This window comes from Carassius auratus, unplaced genomic scaffold (genome assembly GCF_003368295.1).
Source record: "Carassius auratus strain Wakin unplaced genomic scaffold, ASM336829v1 scaf_tig00027223, whole genome shotgun sequence".
In the NCBI taxonomy this organism is placed as follows: domain Eukaryota; kingdom Metazoa; phylum Chordata; class Actinopteri; order Cypriniformes; family Cyprinidae; genus Carassius; species Carassius auratus.
Window position 1 is genome coordinate 17652 of NW_020525574.1, and position 17506 is coordinate 35157.

General features: G+C 37.3%; 1 protein-coding gene across 3 annotated transcripts; it reads left to right on the forward strand.

The window, feature by feature from the left end:
• The first annotated feature begins 408 nt into the window (after positions 1–408).
• LOC113079132 (acetylcholine receptor subunit beta-like) lies at positions 409–15902 on the forward strand. Of its 3 annotated transcripts, XM_026251336.1 has the most exons (12): positions 438–550; positions 1947–2072; positions 2334–2467; positions 4813–4857; positions 5254–5363; positions 6926–7034; positions 7606–7750; positions 7946–8131; positions 8517–8740; positions 9696–9871; positions 14725–14872; positions 15035–15902. In XM_026251336.1, the coding sequence occupies exons 3-12, from the start codon at positions 2360–2362 to the stop codon at positions 15173–15175; spliced, it is 1392 nt and encodes a 463-aa protein (XP_026107121.1). In that variant the 5' UTR covers positions 438–550; positions 1947–2072; positions 2334–2359; the 3' UTR covers positions 15176–15902. The 3 variants fall into 3 exon arrangements, with proteins under 3 accessions (XP_026107120.1, XP_026107121.1, XP_026107122.1); XM_026251335.1 differs by lacking the exon at positions 1947–2072 and having other exon boundaries at positions 409–550; XM_026251337.1 differs by lacking the exon at positions 438–550 and having other exon boundaries at positions 622–2072.
• The last annotated feature ends 1604 nt before the right edge of the window (positions 15903–17506 follow it).

Sequence of the window (17506 nt, forward strand, 5' to 3'; positions counted from 1 at the left end):
GCATTTATTCGATAAACAGTAATACTTTTGAAGTATTATAGCATTTTAGACAACTGGTGTTTTTTTGTTTTGTTTTTTAGTATTGTAATATTATTGTGGTGCCAAAGCTAAATTTTCAGCTTCCCTTCTGAAATCATTCTAATATGCTGATTTGGTGCTTAGTTATTTAAAATTATAATAATTTTTCACAGTAGGCTACTATCGTTTTAATCCATTTTAAATTAAATATATTCGGCCATACTTATTTCAAAAATATGAAACATTAATTATTTTTGAAGATATGTGAGGGAATAATGTTAGACGAAGTTTGGTTTAGGCGCGTGAACTCAAGAGTGTGTGCGCGCACAGCCGCGTGCGTCGTGTCTGTAATCCGAGCTCAGTGACAGCAGTCTGACTTCTCGCCAGCTGTGTGTGCTGGAACAAACACGGATAGACCCGCACGTTAACTTTCTATGAAGATATTACCCTGATTTTATTAGGTGAATCGCCATGAAGGCGGAGAACTGGTTCATTTTGACCTGCTGCCTCTGTGGCCTGAGTTTAATAGCAGGTAAGTTTAGGTTTCCAAAATTGTGAACGCGCGGTAAACTTTGCAGTAACGTCACGCGTGATCTGATTTTATATTTTTTTTCTTTTCTTTTTTTTTTTTTTTTGTGTGATCTGATATGATTAGCTGATAGTAAATCCAACTTGTGACGTCCAAAGGGGGGTTTAATTTCACTTTCTTGTAATCGCCTACATTGGTACTGTTTTTACATGCAGTCTACGTTGAGTTGTGAATTTTAGTATAGCTCTCCAAAAATGCATAAAAAAATTATTATTTTATCATTATTCCACAACATTTTTACTCAATTCACAAATTCTAAATCTATCTTCCTCACTACTAGCAAGCTTTAAGCCTGTAATTTGCATATCTTTTCATTCATTTTAATAGATAATCCCAGGGCGTTATTTTACAGTATGGCATACTGTATGATAAACAGAGGTCTTACCATGACAGAGGCTAAATTCCTGTAACTCACCACAGTGTGGAAAGGTCAAATAACAGCCATATTTTGAGATTACTGTGAAATTATTAAGTCTTCCATAAATCTACATTAGGAATTGGCACAAAACCTCATGAGAGTGCCATATATTTATTAATCACACTTTGGATAGATATTACAGTCATTAATGTAAAACCATACTTCGTGTATATGGTGTTTTTAGCATACATTATATAGCTCTGTAGTATTTTTAATTAAAAAACCCTTAGATTGATTTGAAACATGCATCTGCCATTGTTTGCTATTTGGCTGACTGAACCAAATGTTACCATGGTGTGTCACAATAATGGTGTGAATGAAGTATACTTCAATGACTGTGTGAAAGGAAGCATAAGACAGAAAGTATGATAGAACGAATCAGTCAAAAGAATTTACCACCTGTAAAAATGGTACCAAAGTGATGTTACATAAAAGGGGCATTTCCTAAAGAGTAGTTTTTACAAATACCCATGGGAAAACTGTAAATTAACCTCAAGTCATACTGTCATCAGGAACTCTTTAGCCTATATTAAAAGTTGATTTAAAGGTGTTTCCGAGAGGTTAATTGTGGTAATTTTTTAGGGAAGCTTTCAGTGGGACTGTTGAGCAGCAGATGGCATACTCTATGTAAGGCCTCATTTATTTCACCATTTAAATGCTCATACGAAAAAGAAAAAAAAAATACGATTTCTAATTTCCGTAAAGTTTCTCCCATGATGCTGTCTCTTAAAATTGGAATAGAGGATTGGGGTTTCTTGGAGTTAAAGCCACTTAAAGTTATAACTCACAAGAAAAGACGGTCAAAACAGTAAAACTGCTGTAAATGTGTACATATGCTCAAAGCAGCAGCCGTTGGTTGGTAATGAAGGTGGCGCATGGGGTGATGCGTGTCGTTTGTAACTGTCAGTTTGTATTCTGGAGGGCCCGAGCTGGCGAGACTTGATGAATGTGGCACCCCTAGAAGGCCGCTTATAGATGCGGCTAACCTTCAAAAGCTGCGGGGAAAAAACGGCAGACGTGATGCATAAAAACATCAGCGATGGCCGGGTGAGTGGAGTAAACAGTCACCCTCAAATCTGTGCATGATGCAGGTCTAAGAACACCCCGAGCCTCAGATTTTTAGATCCATCCATCCATCTATCCATCATTGCACAGATCTGTATTCAATGATTTCCCCCTACACAAGACTTTCTGGGCTTTAACCCGCAAAACCCTTAATACACAGACTCTTAAGATTAAAGGGTGGGAGAGAGTTGTGCTTCTGTATTCATCTTTTCTTTCTCAGAAACACAACAACATCTTTTCCAGATGCATCAGAAGCAGAAAATCGGCTGATGAAGAAACTGTTTTCTTCATACAATGTTAAAGTGCGTCCCGCAAGGAAACCAGAGGAAAGGGTCGTTGTGAGGATAGGCATGACCCTCTCATCATTTCTCAGCCTGGTACGAACATACAAACACACATAGTTATGTAGCTTAATAGGCACATTCCATTAATATTAATATTCACTTATTATTTTATAAAAGTGTATTTCATCTTTAACAACACAGCTTTATTCTTTGGAGTGATGTGTATTGTGGAAAGAGCTATAAAAATAAGTCTGACTTGACATTTATGTTTTATTTGCATTATTATTAATGTTATTAGGGGCAAAAATGTTATGATTCGCTGACTGCAAAATGACTGTTACCCATTGTGTCTCAGTGTGTAATGCTGTTATTCTTAAAGAGGGAGTCAAAAAACATGGGAGTCATGCCCCTTATGAAATGCTATTAATTATTTAGGTTAAATTTGCAGAAGAAAAAACTGCCTAGGCCCATAATTAAAAGCTAGTTTGAACCAAGTCTGACGTAGGTTCAGCTGTTCAGTGTGTGGATTTGGTATGTGAATCAGCTCACGGTATCCTTCACTTCCTAAAACAGGGCTTTAATAACCAGCTCTCGGGTAACAGTGCACACGAAGATTTGTATCTTCGCAAATGTCTCCGAGTTAGTTTATAATCAAGGTCTTTTCATTGCTCTGAATAAAAAGGAACATGACCTTTTCTACAGGCTTATAAAAAGTGATTTCACATGGATTTTGCTCGTGCAATCAAGTGTGTGTCCAAAACCAGATACTCAATGAAATGGCATTAATGTATCATCCCAAATAACTGTATTCAGACGGCTATCCACACACTGAAATCATTAAATGTATATTAATCATATAAAATGTATATACAATGACTGTATGAGTGACCCATCCCCCAAATGTGTGTGCTCTGTACTGGGACAGCTGACATTCCTACACTAGTTTTAAATAGCATTGAGGACTGTGTACTGATCTGAGCAGGTCTTTCCCTTGTCTTCTAATCATACCCCATCACCCCCTTCTCTCATTGCAGCCAGGGTTCCCATTATTTGTCTTGACTCTAAACAAACATCAGATGCAGAGAATTTGGGGATCCTTCTTCATAGATACGCTGTTGTTTTTCATCAGCTGTCAAGAAAAACAAAATACATTCCTAGTATAATATAGTGTTTGGTGGTAACTGTGTTGTTTACATTCATTATGGGTCCTGCTATGGAGGTGGAGCAATTTCATTTTCAACCTAATTGTTACATAGACTCCTCTAAAATATTGTATAGACGGTTTCATCGAGCGCACGCGCCTGGACCTAAGTTAACTTCCGGTCTGTTGGCTGCAGTGCCTTGCCTTCTACAAACACAGTTTAGTCAAGGTGATGAGTAGACTGAAGTTGGGCTCAAGTGGTTGTGCTGTGGGATGTGTTTCCCATACGTTTATTTATTTTTTGGAGACTCGCCACAATTTTAAAACTGATCGATTTTCAGAAAGGCTTCGTTGAATAAACATGAGTAACGTTACGTACTGCACTTTTATTAATAATAATTCCTTACATTTATATGTTTAAATATCAAAGCGAGGCACAGGTGTTTTTATATCGCTGTATTTCTGAAGGAAGACTTGCATGTTATATGCCTGATAACGCAGCGTTTGTGAGTGTAGCTCTGCTTTGTTTACAGCTGTTACTGGGGAAACCTCTATTTCTCGCGCTTTATGTCTATGCTTTAAAACATCTCCTGCTGGCAAATAATGAATTTACATATTAATTAAGTCCGCCTGATCCACGCAGCAAACATATTTTGTTTGTTATCAAAAAATATCTACTCTAGAGGGACTTGGCTGTTGTTATTTATTCTATTTGGAAGTCTACCGGAAGTTAAGTTAGGTCCACAATACGGGCACGCGCAGTAACGTTTGTTTATGTTGTTGCCGTTGAAACCGTCTATATGATGTAACTTACCCAAAATTGCGTAGTGCTGAAATTGCTTGAAGATGTTGCATCCTGAAGTTCATTTTATGGTTCTGTAATGTCCAGATTGCTGATATTTCTTTCAAGCTGTTCTTATTGGTGGAGTAAATATAAACTAAATACTTGTCCATACTGTGTCTAAAAGCGAGTTACTCAATATATGACTTCTCATTTGTATAAAATCAACATCACACTTGCAATCATGTTTTTTGGCCAAATTAAATTTAAAATTAAATTAAATTGATGCATTTAGCAGACGCTTATATCCAAAGCGACTTACAGTGCATTCAGGCTAACAGTTTTTACCTAACGTGTTCCCTGGGAATCGAACCCACAACCTTGCACTGCTAACGCAATGCTCTACCACTGAGCCACAGGAACACTAATTCACAGATGTCCATTCTTAAATGTTTAACTAATTAAGTTAATGGACTTTTTATTAGTTTTTTTATTTTCATGCTTTTTGTGTTCTAGAACATGAAAGATGAGGAGATGAACACTATTGTTATTATGAACTTGGTAAGTCAGCACAATTTCTTCTTCTGGCTCCCGTGTGTCATTTTGAGAAATAACGTCTTGAGCACAGTTCAAATTTATAAAGCTTTATTTGCATTGAGGAAAAGTTCATCTATCATCACAATTTCCTGCGCAAAAATTACCACACAAGACGAACTCTAGCAATAAGAACTAGGATCAATATACAGTAACTTTGAATGCAAAATGAAAAATTATGCAAATGCTGTTGATAATATGAATGAACAAATGTGCAGAGATATTGCATTTGGTGTAATTAATGACACAAGTCAGATTATTTGAAATCATTTGATTAAATGATGAACTTCTACGATGACCTTCATTTATCGGCACACGAACACACACACACACACACACACACACCTTTTTGTGCTCTTGTAGGAGTGGAACGATTATCGCTTCTCCTGGAACCCAAAAGAGTTTGGGGGAATTGATGTGTTGCGTATCCCGTCTGGAAAAGTGTGGCTTCCTGATATTGTTCTCATCAATAAGTGAGTTGTGTTTGTGTGTGTGTTGCGTCGCATGTTATCTCAAAGAACCTATGAGTGCGGGGCACATTATCTTAGAGAGCATTTGCTGAGTTTATGCTAGAACAGCAGAAATAACAGAAATCATCAAAGCTTTTGTGAAGCTTGTCAAGAGAAGTCTGCTTTCCTATCTCACACACTTTCACTGTAATGTCCAGGTAGACCCCCACCACTGCTGGTGTAAATATCCTCCCTCCTTCATTCATCTCTGCTTTATAGCCAATTAAACAACACTGCTGTCCTCTAGCAGCCTTGCTGGTCCTGCGTTCACTCCTACACACACACACACACACACACACACACACTGTTCAATGAGGGACATCTTCAAGTCCCACAGCACCATTACCGTAATAGATGGGACGTTTTAAAGGCCTGGTTTGTGTCCTGTGAGGATTATAAACCAGTGCTGTATGGTTTAGGGCTCAAATGGTTGATCTATCAGAATTGTAGGTATTACTCTGACCTATTATGAAACAACCATACAAGATGTGATAAAATAACATAGTTTGACAGTGTCAGTAACTCCAAGTTAACAATGATTTGAGGCTGTCAAGCTCCTGAAAGGACAGAATAAAGGAGAAGTCCATACACTTTGTACACTGTGTCCCGAGTCATATAAAAGCTTTGTGTCAGGAACGTGTGGGAATTCAAGCATGTAAGTCATACACATTACAAGATGATAAAGAGCCAATGGCATTTCCCAGCACCTGACACAAAGCACACTGAGACCCCAAATTTAAATATGTGCAAGTACAATGACTTTATTTTTTATTTTATTTTTGCTAGCTATCCCTTTAAGTACTCTGGTCTACTCAGTAATGTTCTTAAAATTGCATGCTATCAGCACACAGAGAAACATCCAATGCATTCAGCACCTCACAGGCATCTTAAGAAGCTCATATTGTTCTCGAAGACATAACGCAGATGACGTCCATGATGAGTGCATTAAACTAGAGCCAAATAATCAGTGATGATGAGTGTTCAATATCTAATAATAATGGTTCAGCAGTGATGACGAAGCTACAATCTGCAGTCTGTTTCGGGATTTTTTTTAAAGTGATTCCAATCTGTCCAAACTGTTCATACTGATAGAAAATCTGCCAGTATTGTTGAATGTGCAGTTTATGTTTAGTTTAGTTACAAACTCTGAAATGATTCTTGTTACACTAACATACTCCATTTGAGCATGAACATTTGAACAATATGGAGTGGAATATGATGCATGTTTTTAATTTAATACAAGACTTTACATTGTAAATTATGGTAACAATTTAGTATAGGGACCAATTCTCACTATTACGGTAACTAGTTGCTTATTAGCATGCCTATTATTAACATATGGTCTGTTATAAAGCACATATGCTTGACTTTTTTAGTTTGTCAGTGTGGACACTTTTGGACTTTCAGGGGAAAAAGCAACAGTGTAACCATCTAAATTGCCTTAATTTTAATGTTTACATTTTTGGAAATGATATACAAGTCTACCTGGATTAAAAACCTTTGTGTGTGTGTGTGTGTGTGAGCAGCAATGATGGCGTGTTTGGTGTAGCTCTACAGGTCCATGTGCAGGCTTACAGTAACGGCCGTGTGACGTGGACCCCACCAGCACTTTACAAGAGTTCCTGCGGGGTCAAGGTAAATTCTGCCATGCAACATGTGTATTAATTTGTGTATTAATTTCCTAGGTTCCCTTATCGTCAATGCTTCAATATTTGTTTTGATCACTCATTTTTTTCTGTATTGTTCTTGTTGATGAATGTTCAACACCTTTCTGTAAATACTGTAGTAATAAGAGTCCATTATGGATGAGACATTTAAATACTGTATTGAAGTGGAAAATCATGAGAAGTTCAATCATGCATTAAATCGCTAGTGTTTATACTCAGCACAACTACTGCACTGAATATATTACTGTAGGACACTGCTGGGGAGAATTTCTTGTTGACAAAGTCTGCTTTACCTCATATAAGTAAGGATCTCTTCCGTTCCGTCTGATTCATTTGTACTTGTTTTGTGAACTTTTTTCCCCTCCTCATTTGGATTGCTGCTTTTGTTTGGCCTCGCTCTAGTTTGGCTGTGTTTGATGTTCCGTCTGGTCTTTGCATGTGTGAAAAGTAGAAAGAGAGATGATTAAAGGAAGATCTGAGAGGAAAGATGCTCATCAGACAAGCGCACACACTGACGGGACCTTTTTCTCCATCTGCAGGTGACATACTTTCCTTTCGACTGGCAAAATTGCACCATGGTTTTCCGCTCATATACATATGATTCCTCAGAAGTGGATCTGCAGCATGGCCTTGATAAGAGAGGAAATGAAATCCGGGAGATTGTCTATGACACAGGCTTTAGTGGTAATGGCACTGCCCCTTCACATTCATGATCATTGAGATCATTCAAAGAATGACTAAAATGTCAGACACCTAGAAATGCATGCAATGCGATATTTTACATCAAACGGTTACATTTCAAAAAATTGCCCACTGGATTAGACTGCTTAAATTCACTCAAAATGACAATGGTGCAGTTTTTCTGCTCTCTCATCCCAGAGAGTGGTGAATGGCATATTCGTCACAAGGTTTCTAGGAAGAATGTGCGAGAGGACCTGTATGAGGACATCACCTTCTACCTGATCATCGAGAGGAAGCCCATGTATTACGTGTTTAACATCATCCTGCCCTGTATCCTCATCACCATCATCGCCATTTTTAACTTCTACTTGCCACCTGATGCGGGTAAAAACCTGTGCCAGGATCTGTTACTAATGGTTAAATCAATCAAATCCTCTTATGCACAGAAAATGAATGAGCGTCAATACAAATGGCAGTTTCATTCGATTTGGGTTTTATTGACCTTGAACTAATGAATGTCTTATTATTTTCCATCATTTTATACCTGCACAGTTAAACAGTCTTTCAGTCTTGTAATTCTATAAGTTAAAAGAGGAGCAAATCGTGAAGGGATCATTAGTACAAGCTAATTGCACAGCTTATGCAGTCTGTTCTATTAAGTCCATTATACATTGTACAATTAACCTAATCTCCCCCCAAAAAAAAAACACATTAAAACTTTGTAAGTGTATGCATGAATAGATCAAGAGGAGCTCTCTTTGCTTTTCAGGGGAGAAGATGGGTCTTTCCATCAACGTACTGCTGACTTTAACTGTCTTCCTGCTTCTGCTTGCCAACAAAGTCCCAGAAACATCTCTGGGTGTTCCCATTATTGTCAACTACTTGATGTTCACCATGATCCTGGTCACCTTTTCTGTCATCCTCAGTGTAGTGGTGCTCAACCTTCACCATCGCTCCCCCAACACACACCAAATGCCCCTCTGGGTGCGCAAGGTCAGTACAGAAGATCTCATATACAGTCGCATATGAACTTGCTTTCTACAAACTGGAATTACGCTTGATGAATACAGTCTTTACTGTGGGGTGGATTTGGGTTTTTTTGGGGTTGAGAATAAATAAGCATTAGCAAAACACAGTCACTCTGCTTCTGTAAAGAGATACACATCCTTTTGTGAAAATTATGTGGAGTCAGCAGCTTTCAACAAATTGACAGCTACATTGTTAAAATGACAATAGCATTTCCTTTTTATTCCCGGACACACCAAAAAAATCCCCGTCTGCCGATTACAAACTTATGAAAAAAGGATAGAAAATGAATAATACTTAATGGTTCAAAATGGACAACAATTCAGTTTAGCAAAGAGATTGTACAGCAAAATAACAGCATCTTTCCAAAAAGCAGCCTATTGTGTTAAGACAATTAACCTTTATCAATGGCTGTGAGCTCTACATAATTTAAACTTATTAAAGCCATGGCCTCTTCATTATCACCACAGTGACCCATTTATACCATCTATTAACACCAGCTTCAAGCTACCCAATCACAAGTGGGCAACATTTCTAAAGATGATAATAAAAAATCAGCATTTCTTTATTGACATTGGGTACAGTTTGCAGGATATTCCCTCATGACAGCAAGGCCATGTGAAAACAGACGTGTGATGCAAGGCTGAAAGATGATTTGCTGGCCAAGTGCAATCTGTCTCTTTCTTTTAGAGCCTTTGTGAAGTCATGCAGATGAAGCGAGGACTATAAAGTGCACTAGAAATTACAGTTTCGCTTACATAAGTATTATTCCACTGTGAATAGAGAATTGGCCAAATAACAAACATGTACACTTCGAAAAATCATACACACAGCACTTATTCTGAGTGAATCAACATCTGTTATTACAGTATATGACATTTAATGTAGAACTTATACGATTGTAAATTTACATTTCTTCTAGATCTTCATCCACATGTTGCCTCCATACCTGGGGATGCTGCGGCCTAAAGTGGAGACCCCTCTTTTTCTTGAGAAACCTGCCAAAAAGGAGAACATCCAAGCCATCAGCAGAGTGGCCGATGAGTACTTCATCCGCAAGCCCAACAACACCAACTTCCTCTTCCCCAAACCCCACAGGTGAGCGAGCTCCTGAGGTTATCTGGAGGTCACAGATCAGTGGGGTCATAGGTCAAAGGGGTCAATTCAGACAGAAGGGAGAAGAGAACTGATTGGGCGCAGGTACACAATAATAAGTATTCAGTCATGGATTGGTAATGTTATTATGATTATTTTGGAGACATGTTTAAAGACCCCAGTCATGTCAAATGCCACAATGAAAGTCTGGGATTCAAAATCTAAATCTGGACCAGTTTTAGAACTTTGGAAAAAATGAATGGTCGGATGTAAAAATGTTATCTTTTACATTCCACACAGATTCTATGTTGCTCATCACATACAGTGGCATGTGAAAGTTTGGGAACCCCTTGCAGAATCTGTGAAAAAAGTGATTAATTTTAAGAGAGATCATACTAAATGCATGTTATTTTTTATTCAGTACTGTCCTGAGTAAGATATTGTACATAAAAGATGTTTACATTTAGTCCACAACACAAAATAAATTGCTGGAATGATTAAACTTACCCCATTCAAAAGTTTGTGAACCCTTGGTTCTTAATACTGTGTGCTGTTACCTGATGATCCTCGACTGTCTTTCTGTTTTGTGATTGGTGTTAAAGAGTCCCTTGTTTGTCCCGAACAATTAAACCTTGAACTGTTCTTCAGAAAAATCCTTCAGGTCCTGCAGATTATTCAGGTTTAAAGCATCTTTGCATATTTGAACCCTTTCCAGCAGTGACTGTATGATTTCACAATGAGGACTATTGAGGCGCTCAAACACAACTATTAAAAAAGATTCAAACGTTCACTGATGCTCCAGAAGGAAACAAGATGCATTAAGAGTTGGGGGGTTGAAAACTTTTGATCACGATGAGGATGTCCAAATTTTTCTTATTTTGTTGAAATATAATTTTTATTTTTTTCATTTAGTTCTGCCCTTCATAAGCAACAGAAGATGCTTGTATGTTTCCCGGTACACAAATTAAGTACAGTTTACCTTGATCTTCAAACTCTTAATGCATCTTGTTTCCTTCTGGAGCATCAGTGAACCTTTTTTAATAGTTGTGTTTGAGCGCCTCAATTGTCCTCAGTGTTACTTACTCGGGACAGTATTAAATAAATTAAAAAATAACATGAATTTGGTATGATCTCTCTTATTTCTTGAAAATTATTCACATTTTCACCGATTCTGCAAGAGGTTCCCAAACTTCCGCATGCCACTAATTATCTAACTATCTAAAACTGATCATGTGACATACTTTTTTTTTTAGGGTAAAATGTCTTCTTTCGATTAGGTTTCAGTGGAGTTCATGTAAGTTCTGCTGCTTTAAAGCAATATTTTGAAATTCATGTTAACTTTTAATTAAAATTTGAACTGTAATTGTTTTGCTGATAATATATTTTGTGATGAAAAACTGTAGCCCGTTTAATTAGAAAAATGCAAAATAGAGACATTTTGGATGCTGGTCTCATACTCGTGGAGCCCACTGTATGCGTGTGAGCACAGTTAAAAGCCTTAGGGTTTGATTAATCCTTACTCTCTCTCTTATACACTGTAAATCAGCTCAACCAGGGAGTTTCTCTCTCAGCGAGTTGTGTGTGTCTGGGGTATATATATGTGTGTGTGTGTTTGTATGGGGAGTGAGGAAAAAATAAGAAATCATCACTAAAATAAAAACGATCAGCACAAATTGGCTCTGACACATTAGACCTGCCCTGCATCAGGCTCGAGAGACACGGGAGGAGATGTACAGACAGGAGAGAAGGAGAAGATGAGGAAGAAATTCGATGAGGCGGCGGTATCTTGCTTTATAATTGGTTTTATAGCGTGTCATTGCCACCATGTTTTAGTCAAATTAGTCTTTCCTGATTAGTCATCTGTGTCGCTGACGTACAGAACAGGAAGAAAAGACCGGCAGAGGATGCCATTGACCTTTTGTTTAATTCATTTAACACATTTGCAAAACTTTTGACTATTGCCATCTAACTTATTCTGACCCAACATATGTAAAATATAACTATATAACAACATATAACCACAGTTTGCATTTTAAATGTGACATTTACCAACCCCACACCTTTCAAAGGGAAGATCGTTTAATGATTTTGATAGACAATGCTTGTCAAGGCTGCATTTAATTCATTAATTAGAATGAAAAAAAAAAGTTCATTATTGTGAAATATTACTACATTTAAAAAACAATTTTTTTTTGTTTTATTATGTTTCAACATGCAGTTTATTCCTGTGATGCAGAGTATGTGAGCGGAGTGGAGTGGCAACAATTTCCCCTCCGCGCTCAGAGCATTTAATAATCACTCCGCTCCGGGTTCACAATTTCCCGCTCCCGCTCCACTCCGCGCTCAGTGATACCAGAAACACCGCTCCGCCTCCGCTCCGTGGCTAAAGTATTTCAGTATGTTTGAAATGTTATGTTCATAGTGTAGCCTATATTAAAATAAAAAAATTAAATAACAGGCAATTGTGTGCAAACTTTTTTTTCCTACCACATGCCAAACTAATAACATGGATGTCAGCATTAATAAAATTACTGTATTCTGCTGTGCAAATTTTGTTTGTGATGAAAATAACAGTACATTTTTATTTTATCTACAGATCAATGCATTTCTTACAGATTTCTGCTCATTCAAAATCAGATACAGATGAAGTAGCACTGTAAGATTACATTTGTTTGAATGCATTATTGCGAAAGCGATTGCGTGTGAATGTGCTGTAACTGTTTAAATCATGCTTCGACCCGAAAATATTCAGTAAAAGGAACAGACAAACTCCTTGAGAACTAACCTATAACTTCCCGCTTGGCTATTGTCGTCATTGTAACCTTCTGATTTGAGAGATCCATCTGTATCAAGCTATAGTTAAATATGTTTAACGTGAATACTTGCTAAATATGCAGTTTTATTACGGGCCGTTTGCATGAATTGTACTTGTGATGGAGCAGTGGTGGAGCGCTCTTGGAGCGAGTGAAAACCACAACGTTCCGACTTTTAAAAAATCCACTCCTCGCTCCTGTCAAAATCACACCGCTCCACTCCACGCTCCGCTCCCACTCCGCTCCGCTCACATACTCTGCTGTGATGGCACATTTGAAATTTCAGCATCATTACTTCAGTCTTGAGCATCACATGATCCTTCAGAAATCATTTGAATATGCTAATTCGGTGCCCAAGAAGCATGTATTATTATTATTATTATCAGTGTTGAAGAATTTAGGATTCTTTGATGAATAGAAAATTCAATTATGAATCTATTTACTTTCAATGCAATTCATGGAAAATTCCTGTAGATTATGGCCATAACTACTTTGACATAGTCAGGAAAACAAATAATTCATGCAAAATATACCTGTACTTTCCTGGACCTTTGAATACCATAAACTCTGGATATCTTTGAACCTTGCAAACTTTGTAAAATCCAGCATTTATTTATTCGTTGAAAGGTCTCTTTTTTTATCATCCTGTGATGGTTTTCCCAGGACGACTGATAAAATACTATGTTCACTGACTCCAGAAACCTGTAAAAGAGATTGGAGCTTTGCCATTCTGAATATGCATCTGATGGTAACTTGTGGCTCTTAACTGTAGGGTCGAAAAAAGAACTTATAATGAGTGCTTAAATGAATTTTAACAATATGTTTTAAACTTTGATTTGCTGTGATGATATGAATGCTGTTTCAAGTCCTAGATGTAGGCACATGTTTTAACACACACTCCTCAGCTGGGCTAAAGCTCGCTTCTGCTCTCAGCCTGGCATTAACGTATGTTTCAGTCTAATGGGGTTCCACTCAGGTCACTGAAGCTCACTGGGGAACCACACACTACCTGCAATCAACTCCTGTATCTGCACCTGAATACACAAGTAGACACGAGAGCTGGGAGGACTGAAGGGTCACACTGACCCCTGGTGGTGGGAAGAGGAAAAATGGATGAAGAGAAAGAGGGGCTTCATAATGAAACAGATATTAGCTAACAGATTCACAAAAGAGGAATGCAACACATCAGCCGTGATGAGCGTCTCATCAGCACACTGGAAGGATTTCATGGGTGGATAAATCAGGGATTTGGAGAAAAAATTTTGATTATTTGGTTGTGCACGCACAGCAAGAAAGGTGCACAGCCCAATGCATTCTAAGGCTTTAAACGCTTGCACTCTTTTCTCAAGTATTTATCATGAAGAAATTAATTAATTAATTAATTAATGAGACCTCATCATCTTAGAAATCGCTGGTGGCCTCAAATTATTGTTTCACTTTCACAACATGTTTTAAATGTTAAAACATCACACTTGAAATGAACAAACAGTGCATCATTAGAAAGATCAAAGATTCTAGCGTTGATATTTGACCACTGTTTTGAAAAAACTGTTGCATTGACAGAAATGTATTAATTTATGTCAGGAGTACAAAATAATGAATCCTTCAAGTGGAAAACAACAGTTTTCTACATAAAAAAGACAGTTTACTAGTATGAGGACATTAACTAGTTTTTTACCACAAACGATAACATTAAAATTCATATTAGATTTATGAATTTTGCAGATGCTTTTATCCAAAGCAACATACAGTACATTGCATTCAAGGTTTATGTTTTTACAGTTAATGCATTTCCGGGGAATCAAACCCATGACCTTGGTGTTGCTAATGACATGCACTATTCCTTTAATTATGTATCGTAAGAATGTTCAACGGCAACTTAAGCTTGCAATGCATTGGTTAAGCAATCCCATAATCGTTTGCATGCTTATATAGAGCATGCTTCTGAGCAGTGCACATACAAAATAATGCAAAACATGTTCTGAATTTAATAAAAGTGCTGTAATGCACAGTGATATTCCTCCTCCATTCTCTGTGGTGCAGGTACCAGCCTGATGGACCGTGCACCGACCTGAGGAAGTTCATTGACGGCCCCAGTCATTACCTCACCCTTCCTCCAGATCTCAAGGCAGCCGTGGAGGCCATCACGTACATCGCAGAGCAGCTGCAGGCAGAGAAAGATTACGAGGCTGTAAGTGATTTATACAGATAACTATAGCCAACTGTGCCAGAATTATAGGTTACTTTTCCTGCTTCTGTCTAAATCTTTATTTTCCCTAGGTTCGCTACTTCATCTTTTCATTTTCCCTTTATTTATTTCTCTACTCTCTTTTCCTCTTCCTTTCTGCCTCAGTTAAAGGAGGACTGGCAGTATGTCGCCATGGTGGTTGATCGACTCTTCCTCTGGATCTTTGTGATTTTTACCACCCTCGGGACACTGGGCATTTTTGCTGACGCCAGCTTCAATGCCACACCGACTGACCCCTTTCCCTAAATCTGACAGTTGTTCTTTCTAGCCCTAAACTTTTCGACTCAATAACACTGGCATGAGAAGGGTTAAACACTGATGTGTATTTAATGCACGAGTATGGTCTTTTACTGCAACACAAAGAGCACAGCAATTCATTCACACAATATTTCTGTTGTTAATGCAATGGATAGATGTAAAAAATGGCTTTACTATCACAGAGTTTAGTGGGATTTTTTATTATAATACATTTTTTGCCATTTTTAAATTATGCAGTTCCTCTTTTTGCTTTTCCATTAGCAGTACAACAGTGGCTTTCTCATTAACTTTGTGTTTTACTCATTAGTAATTGAGTTTTAAATCAGTGTTTTTTGTTCTGGTTTTTGCCTACGAGATTGTTGTGTGCATCACGTAATGTTACTGTAATATATCTTTCTTTATTGTTCCAGTTAAATCAGTTTTTGCACATATGCATTATTGTTTTTTAAATTAACTCAGTTTGGCTCACCTGCTCAGATTTATATTTTTTCTTTGCACTGCATTTTTCATCAAATAAATGCAGCCTTGGTGAGTATATACATGAAGTTTTTCAAAAACTCAAACTTTTAAACGGTAGTGTATTTGCATTTATGAATAATGTGTAAGGAATTGCTCTGATACTGCAGTGTGATGTGTGGAGGCTATTCTAGTCACTATAGTGACCGCTTTTTTAAGGAAACTTCTGTGTGCTGAATAAAGAGTAAAGAGTGTGTTCTGAAAAACTGCTTTTTTGTCAGAAATTACAAAACAGACCTTTTACATCCTGGGACGCTACTGTGCTCTTCCCTACATAGACTCTATCAGAGAGAACAACTGTATAGATGCAGAAAAACACATTTACCTTCATTGGTGGTGTATATTTGTCTAAAAAGTGATGTCTTCTTTATCTCACAACAGAGAGGCAAGGTTTACTTCTACAAAAACACTAATCAGAAACTATCCAACCTGAAGTCTGATCAGTGGTCAAAGCCACACTGCCCTTAAAGATAAAAACACTTTGAGTTTGCTGTTGAGCATTGCCTAATGTGAACTGAACTTACACAAAAGAGATTTCAGAAGATTGAGAATGACTTGCATAAGGCTTAAAAGATTTATTTTTATATAAAAGTATCTCTAACAACCTTGAGATTTATCAACCCTCTTAAAGACTAAGTGTGTATAAATTAGAGGGTGAACAGGCTGAATAAACCCAGCTAGCACAGTAGTTACTCTGCCCCCTAACTCTGAGGAACTCTGTTTTCTGAGATGTTTTAAAGTGAGATATTGACAAGAGAAGACCAGTTTTGTGAGGCTTGTATTGCACTTATCTGAAGCTTATTTGCAGCTGTTTGTGCTTACTGTCAGCATTTCGCCTTACAGACGTTTAAATCAATAAACAGCAGACTGCAATGATCGTTATTAGTAATATTACACTGCTCTCTACAGTTACTTATGACAAGAACATTGCATGCTATATAGTATAACAATACCTGGCCACTTTTTCAGCACACTGGTTTCTGAACTATTTATTTATTTTTGACAATCAGACAAAAATACTGAGTACTTCATTGCTTTATATATTATTGCTTATTTGCTTTATATATATATATATATCTATATATATATATATATATATATATATATATATATATATATATATATATATGTATATAAATACTTTAAATTAAAATGTTTTACCCCAAATTTATTCAAATATATTAAGATATTGCAACATGTTGCAACCCTGAGTGGTGGAATTTTCTTTAGAGCATCATGTTTAATGTAGTTTTTCACCAGGAATTACACTGTTTAACACAACATTTTAGCACACCATCGATTAACAACCTCATAGCTTACAATAGGTCTGTTTCTAAAGGTTTGAAAAACATTTTATTAATACATTTAGCAGATGCTTTTATCCAAAGCGACTTCCAGTGCATTTAGACTAACATCTTTTACCTAACATGTTCCCTGGGAACTGAACCCACAACCTTTTACACTGCTAACACAATGCTCTACCACTGAGCCACATGAACACTAGCGTTCCCTTCCGACAGAATGAATGGCACTTTTGCTTCCGGAACCAGTTGTCATGGTTGATTATAATTTCTTAGATAGACTGTGAGATACTAAGAGTGTGTTTGTGTATGTGTGTGTGTGTGTGTGTGTGTTTATGTGAGAGATTGTATATCTGCTGTCACCTTGCAGCAATAGCAAATGCTTTTACCACAAGACAGACAGAACAAATTGAACAGAGACAGAGAGACGGGTATGTTGAGAGGGTGAAATCTTCATGCCTTCATGTTGGCCACTTTGTCATGCATGTGTGTGTGTGTGTGT